Genomic DNA, 16,461 nt, shown 5'->3' on the forward strand with positions numbered 1-16,461 from the left:
ACGCTGCGGATTGTGCGGTGTGGTCTCTAAAAAGCACTGCGTGGTTGTGCTGTCCCAGCAACGGTTTGCCTACGCAGAGATATAACTATTTATGGACATCTTACTCTTAGTTTCATGTAGAGTGCATCATGAATTTATCTATCCTGCATTTTTCAGTTGTTATGTAACTTACCATCATGTTTGGTCAGGGTCTTTGCGGACATGCATAAAGTGCATAGAGCAAAGAGCTGTATATACAATGTTTACCTGAAGGTGCGGGATAATGGGATTTTGCCACCACCATTGGAGTGACATGGTATATGTAGTCATACATCGGATGTTTAGGGCTGTATTCCATGCACTAGGCCTCTTGTTTTAGAACGTACAAATATTGCACTGTATGTACACTGCGTGCAGAATTATTAGGCAAATGAGTATTTTGACCACATCATCCTCTTTATGCATGTTGTCTTACTCCAAGCTGTATAGGCTCGAAAGCCTACTACCAGTTAAGCATATTAGGTGATGTGCATCTCTGTAATGAGAAGGGGTGTGGTCTAATGACATCAACACCCTATATTAGGTGTGCATAATTATTAGGCAACTTCCTTTCCTTTGGCAAAATGGGTCAAAAGAAGGACTTGACAGGCTCAGAAAAGTCAAAAATAGTGAGATATCTTGCAGAGGGATGCAGCACTCTTAAAATTGCAAAGCTTCTGAAGCGTGATCATCGAACAATCAAGCGTTTCATTCAAAATAGTCAACAGGGTCGCAAGAAGCGTGTGGAAAAACCAAGGCGCAAAATAACTGCCCATGAACTGAGAAAAGTCAAGCGTGCAGCTGCCAAGATGCCACTTGCCACCAGTTTGGCCATATTTCAGAGCTGCAACATCACTGTAGTCCCGAATGGCCAAGGTAAGAAAGGCTGAAAGACGACCACCACTGAACAAGACACACAAGCTGAAACGTCAAGACTGGGCCAAGAAATATCTCAAGACTGATTTTTCTAAGGTTTTATGGACTGATGAAATGAGAGTGAGTCTTGATGGGCCAGATGGATGGGCCCGTGGCTGGATTGGTAAAGGGCAGAGAGCTCCAGTCCGACTCAGACGCCAGCAAGGTGGAGGTGGAGTACTGGTTTGGGCTGGTATCATCAAAGATGAGCTTGTGGGGCCTTTTTGGGTTGAGGATGGAGTCAAGCTCAACTCCCAGTCCTACTGCCAGTTTCTGGAAGACACCTTCTTCAAGCAGTGGTACAGGAAGAAGTCTGCATCCTTCAAGAAAAACATGATTTTCATGCAGGACAATGCTCCATCACACGCGTCCAAGTACTCCACAGCGTGGCTGGCAAGAAAGGGTATAAAAGAAGAAAATCTAATGACATGGCCTCCTTGTTCACCTGATCTGAACCCCATTGAGAACCTGTGGTCCATCATCAAATGTGAGATTTACAAGGAGGGAAAACAGTACACCTCTCTGAACAGTGTCTGGGAGGCTGTGGTTGCTGCTGCACGCAATGTTGATGGTGAACAGATCAAAACACTGACAGAATCCATGGATGGCAGGCTTTTGAGTGTCCTTGCAAAGAAAGGTGGCTATATTGGTCACTGATTTGTTTTTGTTTTGTTTTTGAATGTCAGAAATGTATATTTGTGAATGTTGAGATGTTATATTGGTTTCACTGGTAAAAATAAATAATTGAAATGGGTATATATTTGTTTTTTGTTAAGTTGCCTAATAATTATGCACAGTAATAGTCACCTGCACACACAGATATCCCCCTAAAATAGCTAAAACTAAAAACAAACTAAGAACTACTTCCAAAAATATTCAGCTTTGATATTAATGAGTTTTTTGGGTTCATTGAGAACATGGTTGTTGTTCAATAATAAAATTAATCCTCAAAAATACAACTTGCCTAATAATTCTGCACTCCCTGTATAAGTGTGTGTAGCAACTTTGCTGCATGTATATTTCATCTGTGTTTTGTACTTGCACTTTCGCACTGCGCACTATCACTTGCACTTTTTTGTATTGCACGGTACTTTATTTATATTTATTATTATTTATATTTATTCTCATTAATATGGGTATCCATATCCTCTTATGAATTTTAATATTTGTTTTTATCAATTTATATGTTCAATCATGTGTTGTCACATTAAGCATAATCATTGGTATAATCACTATGTATTCATTATTAATTTATGGATAAGGATAAAGCACTATATTATTCTCCCAACAAAGGGGGTTGCATGGTTCGCATTCATCTGGTTATATGTGCGGACTTTAGTGAGCACAGGAGCGACAGACATATGGGAGATTGGTTCCACCCACCTGCTGGTCAGGTGGTTGTTGTTGCTGGGTTACTGCAGACGCTATGTCCCGATCATGTGATGTGCGGCGGCGCGTCATCCTCACCTCCAGTCGTGAGGTCATATCCGGTCCGCTAGGCAGAGCCGATGTGGCACGGGCTGGGGGCGGGGTTGCCTCGCTCCTGCGATAGGTGTTCTAGTCGAGTGCGCATGCGCGGCGGTGATGTCACATAGGACATCCACCGGATGCATGTAATAGGATAGAGGTTAGCACGCTTCAGGTGCATAATGTTAGCAAATTGATGGCCGCACCTAATTGGTTCATGCAGACAGTCAGGGTATAAAAGGGAGGGTCATATGGCAGGTTCATTGTGCCCTGTGAAAAAGCCAGCGAGCGAAACGCACGTCGGGCCGCCCCCCAGCCAGGTTTGGTATTTGTCCTTTGTTATGTACTTTATATGCCGATATTGCTGCCTGTTGGTGTCACCGGGACTAAGCTGTTCTGTGCATAGTAGCATGCTCATCAGTCGTCTCAATCCACCCAGGGTTGGCTGCTGCACTTATCGAGGTGACTGATATTTGAGCACACTGACCATTCCGTTCCATTCTGTCTTATACAGTCTCCGATGCACTATACAGGAAGTGGCAACCTGATACAAGTATAATGTATTGATATATGTACTGGCTTTGGGGGGGTTTCATCCACACTTTTCTGTATTTCCCTACTGGGTTTTAATCATGTATTATTTATTCATGCTGTTTGTATGCATATATGTTTAATAAAGATTTGTATGAACATTACCGCTGGTGTGTTTTGCATTTATAGGAGTTTAATATTTTGTGGCCGTGCGGTGCATATAGTGTCTGTTTTCAGCCTTTTTGTTGGTATATTACCAATTCGGATCCGGAATTGCGGATCTGCCCTTCCGTTCCGCAAAAATATAGAACATGTCCTACAAGAAAAGGCATTTTCTATATAGTTCTGGCAATGTGCGGATCCGCAAAATTCGGAAAGCACATTGCCGGTGTCCGTGTTTTGCGGATCCGCGGTGTATGTGTTTTGCGGATCCGTAAAACACATACGGACATCTGAATGGAGCCTTACAGGGGGGTGATCAATGACAGGGGGGTGATCAGAGAGTCTATATGGGGTGATAAGGGGTTAATAAGTGACAGCGGGGGAGGTGTAGTGTAGTGTGGTGATTGGTGCTACTTTACAGAGCTGCCTGTGTTCTCTGGTGGTCGATCCAAGCAAAAGGGACCACCAGAGGACCAGGTAGCAGGTATATCAGACCCTGATAACAAAACAGCGTCTAATATACCTTTCTGATGCGATTATTTTAACATCTACAGCCTGCCAGCGAATGATCATCGCTGGCAGGCTGTAGAATAACTTCCGAGTAGCGCGCCGCTGTGAACGCGCGCGCATGCGTTCATGCGAAATCTCGGGCCTCGCGAGATGACGCCAATCGGCGTTAGTGTGACCTGAGAGAGCCGCCACACTGACACCGATCGGCGCTAGTGTGAGGGGAGATGGTTAAGGGGGCGCTTTTTTAAATTTTCGCCCTCGTGGTAAAATTCCCTGGAAACGGCCCTGGCCATGAGCCTCTTTCCTAATAGAAATGTGGGTGACTAATGGTCTTTTATCCTGCCCTACCCTTGACCTCCACGCACGGCCACGCTCCCAGCACTCGCTCGCTGCATGACGTCACCGCGCCGCCTCACCAGTCAGCTGAGTCGGGTGGGCGTGGTTAGGCGCCTATAAGTACGCGGACTCGCTGGGAGCAGTTATTGTTTCCTTGATTCGTTCTGCATACGGCTGTGGAGGCGCTTCGTGGACGCTTGTCAGTTCTTGCGGTTGATTGTGTGCTTTGCCTTTTAACTAGCACTATGGCTGACGTGGTGGTGGAGCAGCAGCAACAGGTAACTAGGAGGGGTTTAGGAATGGGTGAAAGTGAAACTAATCTCTAACGGTGTCCTATGATTAGGGGAGGCTGGTTAGTGTCAGTGTTGCCCCCAGTTCTATAGATGCTGGCCGTGGAGTGTGCCTAAGGGCATATAGTTCCTGACTGGTACTGCCATCTGTGCGAATTACAAGGGCTTCTTGGCAGAGAAAAAACCAAGGCTGCGGTATTTGCTGGAAACGGTCACCAGATGTGAATGTAGTCCAAATGGCCAGCTGAGAAACTTGTGACAATGTCTGACCCTTGGTTAGAGGATCATGGTTGCCCAATTGCTTACAAAGTATTAGATCAAATATAAAAATAAGAAAATCCATGGCACTTCCAAAAAACTGTTTATTACACCAGGTGTGATGTTTCAGTCTTCTCAATGGAACTTTTTTTTTTTTTTTTTTAAACAAAAAATTCCATTGAGAGGACCGAAATGTTGCACCTGGTGTAATAAACACACCTGTTTTCTGGGAGTGCCATGGATTTTTATATATAATATATAAAACCTGTAGGAGGAGTGTATGTATACTGCTGGATAGCCTCTGCTCCAGTGTATGCATTACATATCGATGGCTTATTCTTAGGGGCCCAGTCACCTTCAATAGGTTTTGCTGACTGCTAGCTCTCCTGGGTCTGCTGTACTCAGTTTAGTTAGGCGTGCTATGTTCTTAAATATGGAGGGAGGAAAAAGCTACTGCCAGACACCCCTGTGGTAGATCATCTCTGATAACAAACTGTTTAGTGGGGTGACAGATGGCCCTTTAAAGTTTTTTTTTTTGCTACTTAAATTCCTTTCACTGCGACTTTTCTATATATAATGCTCTTACTGATTTTCGTTCTGTAGTTTCTTCAAAAAAGACTTTTTTATAATATGTAAATTACCTCTCTACCAGCAAGTAGGGCGGCTACTTGCTGGTAGCAGCCGCTTCCTCCTTTCATAAAGACGCTCCCTCATTTCGATTGACAGGGCCAGCGAATGTGCTCGTCCTCTGACTGGCCCTGTCTGCGTTAAAAATTTTGCGCCTGCGCCGTACTGGTCTTCAGTCGGCGCAGACGCACTGAGAGGAAGCCGCTCCATTCTCAATGCGCCTGCGCCGATGACGTCATATCTACACCCGGAGCAATGAGGATGGATCGGCTGAGCGAGCGTCCTCCTATCAGTGCGCCTGTGCCGACTGAAGACCAGTACGGCGAAGGCGTGAAATTTTGAACGCAGACAGGGCCAGTCAGAGGACGAGCGCGTTCGCTGGCCCTGCCAATCAAAATGAGGAGGGAGCGTCTTTATGAAAGGAGGATGCGGCTGCTCTACTTACTGGTAGAGGTAATTTACATATTATAAAAGTCTTTTTTGAAGAAACTACAGAACGAAAACCAGTAAGGGCATTATATAGTGATATATCACAGTATAAGGAATTTAAGTATGTCTATGTTTTATATGTAGTGTATGTGCCTTTACCTGGCATTCAAACACTCTTTTGCACCTGGTAACCTCCATCACATGGTCTGATATGGGTGTGGCTTACAGTCTGGCTTTGTTCACATTGCACTAGTTGTCCTGCTAGGCGTTTGTGTGGAAGCTTGGCTGTGAGCTGGATTTCATCACCTTCAGACCTTGTTCACACAATAGTTAGCGTAGTGGTAGGACCCCTTGCCATGCTGAGTGACCGTGACGTGGTGCATGATGGGCTCCGATATTTTCCTGACAGGAATATATTGGCAAAAGTCTCAGCTTTTAATACCTGCATTTATGACTAGCTAGTATAGTCAGTGGCATATCTGTTTGGTGCATTTATTTTTTTCCTGTGATTTAAGTAGCCAAAAAAAATGACTCTAGTGGGGTGACAGAAGCCCTTTAAAAAAAAAAAAAAGTGCCACTCAGATCTTTCCAGGAATCAGACCCCTGCCGATCTGATATTGATGCCCTATCCTGAGGATAGGGGATAACCCCATTTAACTGCAATACAATTAGTCTGTCTTCTGACTCTTGGCATCCTGCTAATCAGCAGAACCAGGGTGCTCTGGTGGTTCAGTGGGCACTGCTGCACACCTATCCATGATTACTGGGCTCCGTCACTCTGGCTTTCCAGGAATACATATTGATTCTTATTCTAAGGTTCCACAATGAAAATGGCTCCTTTGAATATCTTGTAGCTCTACTTGAATTTTAGTGTTAATTTAGCTTAGAGCAGGGATGCCCAACCTGTGGCCCTCCAGCTTTTGCAAAACTACAACTTCCAGTATGCATGGACAGCCTACAGCTAATTAAGGCATGCTGGGAATTAGGGGTGGGTGATATAAATTTGTGCCATGATATGGATTTTGTGTATATCGCCGGACCGCAATATGATCGCACTCTTTTGGCGCGCACCATGGTTTCCTGAGCCGACACAGTGGAGAAGGAGGGAGTCCCTCCCTCCCCACTGTGCGCGGCTGCTGCTGGCCAGTACAAACAGTAGGAGGAGGGGAGGGGCTGTGCCACTGCGCCACCAATGAATGCCTGAATACCAATGTGCCAGCCATATCCCGGCCCCTATGGCTGCATGCTGTGATCCGCGCGATTAACCCCTCTGAGGGTTTAATCGCGCAGATCACAGCGTCCTGTCAGAGGTCGGGTGCCGGGAATGTTCTTCAGTCTCTGCATTGGGCAGTTCTGATCGGAGTCCCAGCAGTGTAATGCTGGGGCTCCGATCGGTTACCATGGCAGCCAGGACGCTACTGAAGTCCTGGCTGCAATGGTATGTTAGTGAGCAGCATTATACTCGTGGCCGCCAGTCGCTCCTTCTGTCTGTGCGGCGCATTGCTAATGCTCATAACCTTAGCAATGTGCCGCACAGACCTATGAGAAGGAGCGCCCGGTGGCCACGGCGCATGTGAGTATAATGCTGCTCACTAACATACCATCGCAGCCAGGACTTCAGTAGCGTCCTGGCTGCCATGGTAACTGATCGGAGCCCCAGCATTACACTGCTGGGACTCCGATCGGAACTGCCCACTGCCACCAATGATGGAGGGGGACCCTGTGGCCACTGCCACCAATGATTTAATACTGGGGAGGGGGGGTGGGTTTGAGTTACCAGAGGGGGCTGATAAGGGGGAGAGGCTGGGTGGCACATGAGAGGCTGGCTGCCATGGTCAGCTCCCTGCTGTGTGCACAGAGCAGCAGGGAGAGTGTAAAGTCCTATTCACCCTAATAGAGCTCCCACCCCTACTGGGAATTATAGTTTTGCAACAGCTGGAGGGCTGCAGTTTGAACATCCCTGGCCTAGAGTAATCATGCATTTTGTATACAGTCTTGGCTTATTACTTCCAAGTACTTGAGGATTTGTTTTTGATTTTTGTCCTTTTTAGAATGTGGTTGTAAGGTTGATTAACCTGCCATTGGTGAGCTCAACATATGACATGGTATATTCTGCCTATGTGAACACTAAAGACAACCATCCCTACCTGAAGTCTGTATGTGATGTTGCTGAGAAGAGTGTGAAAACGATCACTTCTGTGGCTCTAACCAGTGCCAGGCCCATCCTACAGAAACTTGAACCTCAAAGTATGTTGAATGGAGTTCCTTGCTTTTTTACTATTAAGGTTGTGGATTAGGCTTTTTGTCTTGATAGTTTAAATGTTTAGGTTTTCTCTAGTTTGCTTGGTCATGGTATGTTTACCAATGAAAGTGGTATTCCTATCTCGGAATATATCTCCTTATCTGGAAAAGGCAGCCAGACGTGGTTGGGACAATCAGCTGAGCAGAATGTAGGCTGTTGCACTAGGAGTTGTAGTAATGGTGGAGCTCGGGCTACTTGGTACAGACCACCTCTGGCTCCTGCATACAGGGGAGACTGGTATGACAATGTCTATCACACTTGTTTGGCTATGCCAGAAGTGTTTGGGATGAGACTACCCCTTGAAGGCAGTCTAAAAAATTAGGAGGGAGGGGGGGGGGCACAAGGCAATGTGCTTAACAGGTGTATGTGATATACAGGCTTTGCTTTAGACATGCAGTGTTCATTCCCTCCTGGCATAGGAAGTAGGCCAAATGTCAACTTGTGCAAACAGTCCTAGTATTCACAGGAACTCTGCTGGCTTTGTACTGATGACTAGGAGTTGCATCAGACTTTTACATAATCTTTATTCCTCCATCTTCAGTTGCCTTGGCTAATAACATTGCCTGTGTTGGACTGGATAAGATTGAAGAGAAGCTGCCTATTCTCTATCAGCCATCTGGAAAGGTAAGCTATTAAGATCATGGGAAGCCTTAGAAATGTCACTAACTAGAAAGCAAGACTGGGTGAAGGCTTTCTTTAACAGGCAAGTATCATATATATTTATTTTATACTTAGGTTGTGGCTAATGCCTCAGAAGCAGTTTTTGGAGTCAAAGATGCAGTTATCCAGAGTATTGCGGGAGTGGTTGACAAAACAAAGGGAGCTGTGCAGGATAGTGTGGAGATGACCAAGGCTGTCGTGAATGGCAGCATTAACACCGTTCTGGGAAGTGGTGTAGTAAAGGTCGTGAGCACCCGTGTGGACACTGCACTCACAAAGTCGGAAAGTCTTCTGGAACAATACCTGCCACCAACTGATGAAGAGTTGGGTAAGCGGCAACCTACCCAGCTGAAGTGTGGGTGAAGGGAAGCATCTGCTATACACCGGATACACTTTTCTTTTTATAGGAGTGAAATGTGCTTTCTCTGTAAGATTTCCACGTCACCCGGTTCAGAGAACAGAACATTTCACTCCAATGCAAAAAGGAAAAGGAGCACTACTCGCCAGGTGTGCAGAGACCATGCATCTCGTAACCCAAGGTTTTGTTGCGCTTGAAGAAAGTATGTAACCTCAACTGTCATTTCTTTGCATTTTAGCTAAGGAAGCAACTAAAACCGAAGGTTTTGAATTGTCTATTAAGCCCAGCTATTATGTTCGCCTTGGATCCCTTTCTACGAAGACTCGCAAACGTGCTTACCAACAAGCTTTGACCCGGATCAAGGATGCAAAGTGCCGAAGCCAGGAGGCCATTGCTCAGCTCCAGAACACAGTTGACCTGGTTAGTAAATGTGCTTTCATCTGTTAGTTTTGACATTCTTAATGATTAATAAAAAAAAATATTGCAGTAGTATAACTCGCTTGTGATGTATTGCTCCTTTTACATGTACTGATGTTATAGGCAATTATTGGGAACAAGTTTCTATGAATTCACTTCCCATAACTGACCCAGTCATTTGTCCTTTTTAAAAAAAACATCAATATGCACACAACAGTAAGGCTACATGCACACGACCATTATGTGTTTTGCAGTCTGCAAAACATGGATGGCGTCCGTGTATGATCCGCAATTTGCAGAACGGCACAGACAGCCTTTAATATAACTGCCTATTGTCCACAAAGCGTGGACAAGAATAGGACCATGCAACTGATTTGAACAGCACAGAGTGCTGCCCGCATCTTTTGTGGCCCCATTGAAGTGAATGGGTCTGCATCCGAGCCGCCAAAACTGCAGCTTGGATGCGGACCAAAACAGCTTTGTATGAGGCCTAACTTGGAGGATGTCTGAAGTTTCCACACCAAATTTGTGGGTTTGCCTAGGTCTTGGTTTGCATTGCAACAGGTGGACTCTGCACAATTCACATGCTGTGACATTCAGAATATGGTGCCACAAGTCAATTTCTGCCCAGAAAACCTCATATTTATGCAGTGGCTTTACATTAACCTTTGCTGGCTTGATACAAAAATCTACATCCATATAGTATAAAATGTGGATGCCTTCAGTGAACCTGCCTTGCATTTTAATTCATTTGGTAGTTAATGATGATTCCTAAATACACATTGGAAGCTCCATTCTTTAATTTACATCTACAGTCTACATCTAGTTATCTTTATTCATTTATAGGTTAACCTACCTTACAATCTTATCACCAGATGAGTATCATTTCTTATAGAGCATGTCATAGATGCTGTTGCTTAAATGGACTCACCTTGGACCAGCCCTGTATTAAATACAGTAATGCGTGTGCTGGTGACTTCATAATATGGAGATCCGAATTACTGATGTGGTTTCCCACAATGTGCCTGTGAACGACAATGGCATGCAGAGGGTCGCCTCCAGAAATGGTCCTATGCACTGCATGGCCGGTTTGAAGGCCAATCTGGACTGAATATAGTGATGAGAATTACTGATGTGACGTGAGCCGCATGTTTCTGTAGTTAATAGGGCTTGTATGGATGGAGTGTGTCCTGGTGACCCATTCCCTTTAAAGATGTCAATCCACTTCTAGAAAATGAGGTTATGATTTTGAGGAAACTCGTGTTCATAGAACTTAAACTGATACGAGTTGCATGTTAAACTTGCCTTGTTATCTTTAAGATGGAATATGCAAGAAAGAACATGAATGATGCAAATCAGAAAATCCATGATGCTCAGGAGAAGATCTACAATAAGTGGGTGGTATGGACAAAAGGCACAGGGCAAGATGCCAGTGGAGAACATGAAAGCACAGAGGTGATTATGGTCCTGTATACTGTATGGTAGGCAATACCTGTACACTGGGAATGCTATAACCTTACAATTTGTCTCTGCAGCAAATTGAATCCCGCACTCTGACTATTGCCCGGAGTCTTACTCATCAACTGCAAACCACATGTCTGTCTCTGGTCTCCAGTGTTCAAGGCCTTCCACAAAATATCCAGAACCAAGCTCACAATGCTAGTGCCATGGCTGCAGATGTCTATCAAAATTTCCGTTCTGCCTCTTCCTTCAGAGAAATGTCTGATGGCCTCTTAAACACATCTAAGGCACAGTTCACAAAAATGAAGGATTCTATGGATGATGTGATGGACTACTTGGTTAACAACACTCCACTAAATTGGCTGGTAGGTCCCTTTTACCCACAACTGGCTGCTAACCAACATGGGGAGCCAGAAGTTGATGGGGGAGACTCTGCCAACAAGGAGGACTGAAAAGTTCACTAAACTTTGCACTTAATCACCTAAATGGGCAAACCCCAACCACAGTTTACCATAGCACTGCCCATATCCTTGTGCTCCACCTTAAGCTGAGGGACAGTAACGGTGGTGACAAGCCATTTGACAGTTTAAATGCTTTGTCTCAACATTGGACTTTGTCTTACTCTTGGCGGTTGCTTTTCTTCACATTCCGCCCAAATGTAACTGCATCACTGATGTGTAAACCCCACTATGTACACTAAACTTTTCATGCACTTTTGTATTAATAAAATACCTGCATCAACTTGTCTGTGTCAAAGGTTCGTGTACACACAACTACTCTACCAGACTTAATATCTGGTTGTGCCTTAACTTGCACTCATGGGTCTAATTTTAAAAATTGTGCTGCTACAGTAAGACAAATCCTCAATATGAGGCAGTCACTAATCCAGTCCCTTAGGATGTACTTGTTCCCTAACTATCAATCACCCTGAGGTCATATTGAAGACCATTGTTAGCATCTATCAGAGCTTAGCTAAAAACATGCTTTAAACTGAACTGAAACTACACGTATTCTTCACAATTGAATGCCGAATAAGGCTCCACTTAAGGGACTGTTGCTAAATTAGGATAAGGCAGAGAGCAAAAGGAAACTATTGGTGAGATATGTTAAGTGACCTCTAACATTCCAGCAGGCTCAGTTTTATGGATCCTCGCCCACCACAGTACTTGGTGCTGGAGTCTAAGGTTAAATGGGAACCTTATTTCAAAAGTGCAGCATGCAACAACCTAAGAGTATTTGGATTTTCAAAGAATTCCAGCAGTAGAAAAATCTGTGGCTTTCAAGGCATGCTGCAGATTTGTGGTTGAATTTCCCTCCCCCCCATGCACCATTGTTTTAAGCAAGAATAGGACACTTGTCTTCAGATATTGCCTTTATGAGGTCTTTAAAAAAAAGTGTTTCCAATGTCTCTAACAAAGTGAAACTTCTCTTTTATCAGGTGCCTGACTTCAGCATCAATGACCTTGCTTCAGAAACAGATGGCAACGCAGATGTATTGGTAGAGGAAGAAATGCAAGATTTCTCTGGAGCTAATGGCCGTGTAATAAACCAAGAATGAGCTGATATATTCACATGTACTGCTTTTGTATACCACTAGAAGCAGTCTCAGCCCTTCACATAATAAATATGCATTAGAAAAGTAGTGGTGAAATGGCATGGCTACTATAAATCCATTTGAAATCACATTAGCTTATAGTAAAAATACTTTGTAGGAGAGGAAGATACAGAAAATATGTTGAAAGTCAAAGGGGTTTTCTGAGTCATATATTGATGTCCTATCAGCTGGATATGCCATCTATGTCTGGAAGGGGTATGACTCCTGGCATCCCTGCCCATCAACTGTTTTGAAGGGGACGCTCACTACTCACCAAGCTCCGTGCTGCACATAGTATAGTGGCTGTTTTTGGTATTGTAGCCCAAGCACGTTCATGTGACCAATGAGCATTAGGCCAATGGCCTATGCACACGACCGTCTGCTGACTGGGCCGGTGCTGTGGACCACAAATTGTAGTCCACAATGCATGGGCAGCTGCATGCGGATCGGTGACCCATTCTCTTGAATGGGGTCCGCACCGTGAAAATATAGTGCCTGCACTACTTTTTTTGCGGTGCAGAGGCACGGCCAGAAGCACCCTGTTCCACATCTCTGGGTTTGCGGACCCATTTAAGTGAATGGGTCTGCATCCGTGATGCGGGGTGCACACAGCCAGTGGACCGCAATACAGCCACAGCTGCAGTGGACTAGTGTGTCCTCTGCAGGTAACATGCTCTGTGTGGGAGTGTGATTTGCTGTTTAGGACACTGCTCCTGTGACATGACCACACACCAAGATGATTTATAAGGCTCCATTCTCACGTCTGCAAGTGTGGTACACATCGTTCTGCAATTGTGCGGAGCCATTAATTCTCTATGGGGATGGAATGGATGCAGACAGCACACTGTGCTCTCCCGAAAAAAATAGAACATGTCCTATTTTTGTCCGCAATACACTACGGATGTGAATGGATCCTAATAGTGTGTGTCTTTGCCTGACCGGCAATGATTTGTACTGGCAATTATAATGCTGTGTGCTCTTGTCACAGGAGCAGACTATATAATGGGAAATCACGCTGGCACACAGTGAGTTTCTGCAGTTGACATACTCATCTAAACTTAGCCTAAGAAGAAGCCTCGTCAAACAGCTTACCAGCTGGAGTACCGGGAGTCTGACCCCCACCGATCAGGTATTAATGATCCATTCTGAGGCAAGACCATCAATAGGAGTCCCGGAAAACCTACTTAATGTGATTTATAACCTTCTATAGGCATTTCACTGCTGCCTTGCCAGCATGTTGCCCTGAAGGGTTGTGTGGCCTTTTTTGTGATCCATTCCCCCCACTGGTCTTTACTTCCTGGTCCCTCGTGACATACAGACAATGGTTTCTGCTATGGCAGTCCATTCCTGTGTTGAGTCAATTAAGTAGAGACCAGTGGAGGCACCTGGGAAACATCAAGTGGGGGATTGGTGAGGTTAATATCGCTTTTTTTTTATTTATATATATATATATTTTTTTTTTATTTAATGCAATTGTGACTTTGTTGTAATAACTAAAAAAAAAACTACCGGTGGAATAACACCTTTAATACCAACCATGAGCATCACATAGTGCTTTAAAGTTTTTTTTAGCTTTTCTTTAACCTGCCCCCTGAAATAAAAGATTCATACTTACCAGCTCCACAACGCTCCAATCCTGCTTTTTTCATCTTCCGCTTCCTGCACTGTTTTACATCAGTGCGTGGTCCCATACACCGCTCCAGCCAATGACTGGCTTCAGAAGGGACATGCTGCTTGTGGCCACATCACTGCTGAAGCCAGTCAATGGCTGGATGTAAACCGTGCGAGGACCGGAGTGGCATGGAGCATTTAAGTATGAATCTTTTACTTAAGGCAGGCTACGGGCCCTTGCTTAAAAATTTATATCTTTGTTTTTGTTTTGTTTTCTTGACTCCTTGCATTTTGTATTACATATTCTATAATAAAGGTTTTTATTCTCGGCAAAATATACCAATGTTTTCTGTGTTTTTTTTTTTATTTTTAGAAAAGTAGTAAGAGATGTCCAGCACCGAGATAAATAAAAATCTTCAGTCTTCATTTCAGGTAGCGTCACCATCATCTATGAAGAAACTGCATTCTTTTAAATTTATGAAATAAAGACTGAAGATTTTTATTTATCTCGGTGCTGGACATCTCTTACTACTTTTCTGGACCTGTACGGACTGGACTGTAACAATTTGGGTGGCTGAGAAGTGCTAGTTAGAAAAATTTATCAAAGTTGGGCTCAAATAACAATAGACAATCACATTTAGGCTACTTTCACATGGTCGGTATTTATCAGTCAAAATAAGAAATGGGTCAGACACATACGAGCGAGTTCAATGCAAGGAGCTCATAGTGTGTGTTAGACTGCACACGACCGTATGTGTTTTGCGGTACGATGACATCCGTTTTTTTTGCAGATCCATTGTAACAATGCCTATCCTTGTCTGCAAAACGGACAAGAATAGGACATGTTCTATTTTTTTTGCAGGAATATGGAATGGACATACAAATGCGGACCCATTAATAAGAATGGATCTGCATCCTATCCACATAAATACGGAGCGGACACGGACTGTAATTCAGTATATTCCAGGACTCTCAGGGTCACACAGCATTATAAATCATTATAATGCTTTGTGATCCTGTAAGAGAGACTCCCTCTGTATTCTGATCAGATGCCTCCGCTGCAAAATCGTGGTTACAGTTGGTTGTTATGGTAGCCAGGAGCGTCTTGAAAGCTCCCAGGTTTGCCATAGCAAACTGCCTGTTAAACCCTGGCAAAATACCTAAATTAAGTCATCATGTATTGTTTCAATAAGCAAACCCTAGGAAAGGATGGAAGGGTCATGAGGAACACCCTCCAATCAATCTCTAGAATTTTCTTCCAATAGTCATTCGACCGTGTATAGTCCCTCATCATATGTACTAAGTTATAACATAGTATATAAGGCTGAAAAAAGACATTTGTCCATCTAGTTCAGCCTGTTATCCTGCAAGATGATCCAGAGGAAGACAAAAAAAAAAAAACCTGTGAGGTAGAAGCCAATTTTTCTCACTTTAGGGGAAAAATAATTCCTTCCCGACTCCAATCAAGCAATCACAGTAACTCCCTGGATGAATGACCCATCTCTAATAACTATAACCTGTAATATTATTAAACTCCAGAAATACATCCAGGCTCCTTTTGAAATATTTTAGTGAACTCCCCATCACCACCTCCTCAGGCAGAGAGTTCTATAGTCTCACTGCTCTTACCGTAAAGAGTCCTCTACTATGTTTGTGTACAAACCTTCTTTCCTCCAGGCGCAGAGGATGTCCCCTTGTCACAGTCCTGGGGATAAATAGATGATGGGAGAGATCTCTGTACTGATATATTTATACATAGTTATTAGATCTCCCCTCAGTCGTCTTTTTTTTTTTTTAAGTGAATAACCCTAATATCGATAATCTTTCAGGGTACTGTAGTGCCCCCATTCCAGTTATTACTTTAGTTGCTCTCCTCTGAACCCTCTCCAGCTCTGCTATGTCTGCCTTGTTCACAGGAGCCCAGAACTGTACACAGTACTCCATGGTCTAACTAGTAATTTGTAAAGTGGCAGGACTATGTTCTCATCATGGGCATCTATGCCCCTTTTGATGCAACCCTTTATTTTATTGGCCTTGGCAGCAGCTGCCTGACACTGGTTTCTACAGCTTAGTTTGTGGTTCACTAAAACTCCTAGGTCCTTTTCTTATGTCAGTGTTAGGGCTCATGCACACGGCCGTTGCCCCGCATACGGCGGGTCCGCAATACACGGGGCACCGGCCGTGTTCATCAAGGATGCAGAACCATTCACTTGAATGGGTCCGCAAACCCGGAGATGCGGTGCAGAAGCACGGATCGGAACCCCGCGGAAGCACTACGTAGTGCTTCCATGGTGTTTCTGACCGTGCCTACTTTTTTGTGGTGCGGACCGTCGGATGCGAATCACGGACCCCATTCAAGTGGATGTGGCTGCCCCACGGTTGGTGCCCATGCATCGGCACAGGCACGGCCAGCACATGGTCGTGTGCATGAGCCCTTTCCCAGTGTTTTACCATTTAGTATATACTGGTGAATTGCATTATTCCTTCCCATGTACATAACCTCACATTTGTCAGT

The 16,461-nt window shown here is 44.3% G+C and overlaps 1 protein-coding gene across 2 annotated transcripts; it reads left to right on the top strand.

Annotated features, from left to right (window-relative positions):
• Positions 1-4,120: 4,120 nt before the first annotated feature.
• On the top strand, positions 4,121-12,383 carry LOC120989254 (perilipin-2-like). Of its 2 annotated transcripts, XM_040417236.1 has the most exons (8): positions 4,170-4,217; positions 7,595-7,790; positions 8,387-8,469; positions 8,581-8,833; positions 9,102-9,283; positions 10,601-10,735; positions 10,816-11,106; positions 12,180-12,383. In XM_040417236.1, exons 1-8 carry the CDS (start codon positions 4,185-4,187, stop codon positions 12,297-12,299), a joined length of 1,293 nt encoding a protein of 430 aa, XP_040273170.1. In that variant the 5' UTR covers positions 4,170-4,184; the 3' UTR covers positions 12,300-12,383. The 2 variants fall into 2 exon arrangements, with proteins under 2 accessions (XP_040273171.1, XP_040273170.1); XM_040417237.1 differs by lacking the exon at positions 12,180-12,383 and having other exon boundaries at positions 4,121-4,217; positions 10,816-11,501.
• The last annotated feature ends 4,078 nt before the right edge of the window (positions 12,384-16,461 follow it).

This window comes from Bufo bufo, chromosome 2 (assembly GCF_905171765.1).
Source record: "Bufo bufo chromosome 2, aBufBuf1.1, whole genome shotgun sequence".
In the NCBI taxonomy this organism is placed as follows: domain Eukaryota; kingdom Metazoa; phylum Chordata; class Amphibia; order Anura; family Bufonidae; genus Bufo; species Bufo bufo.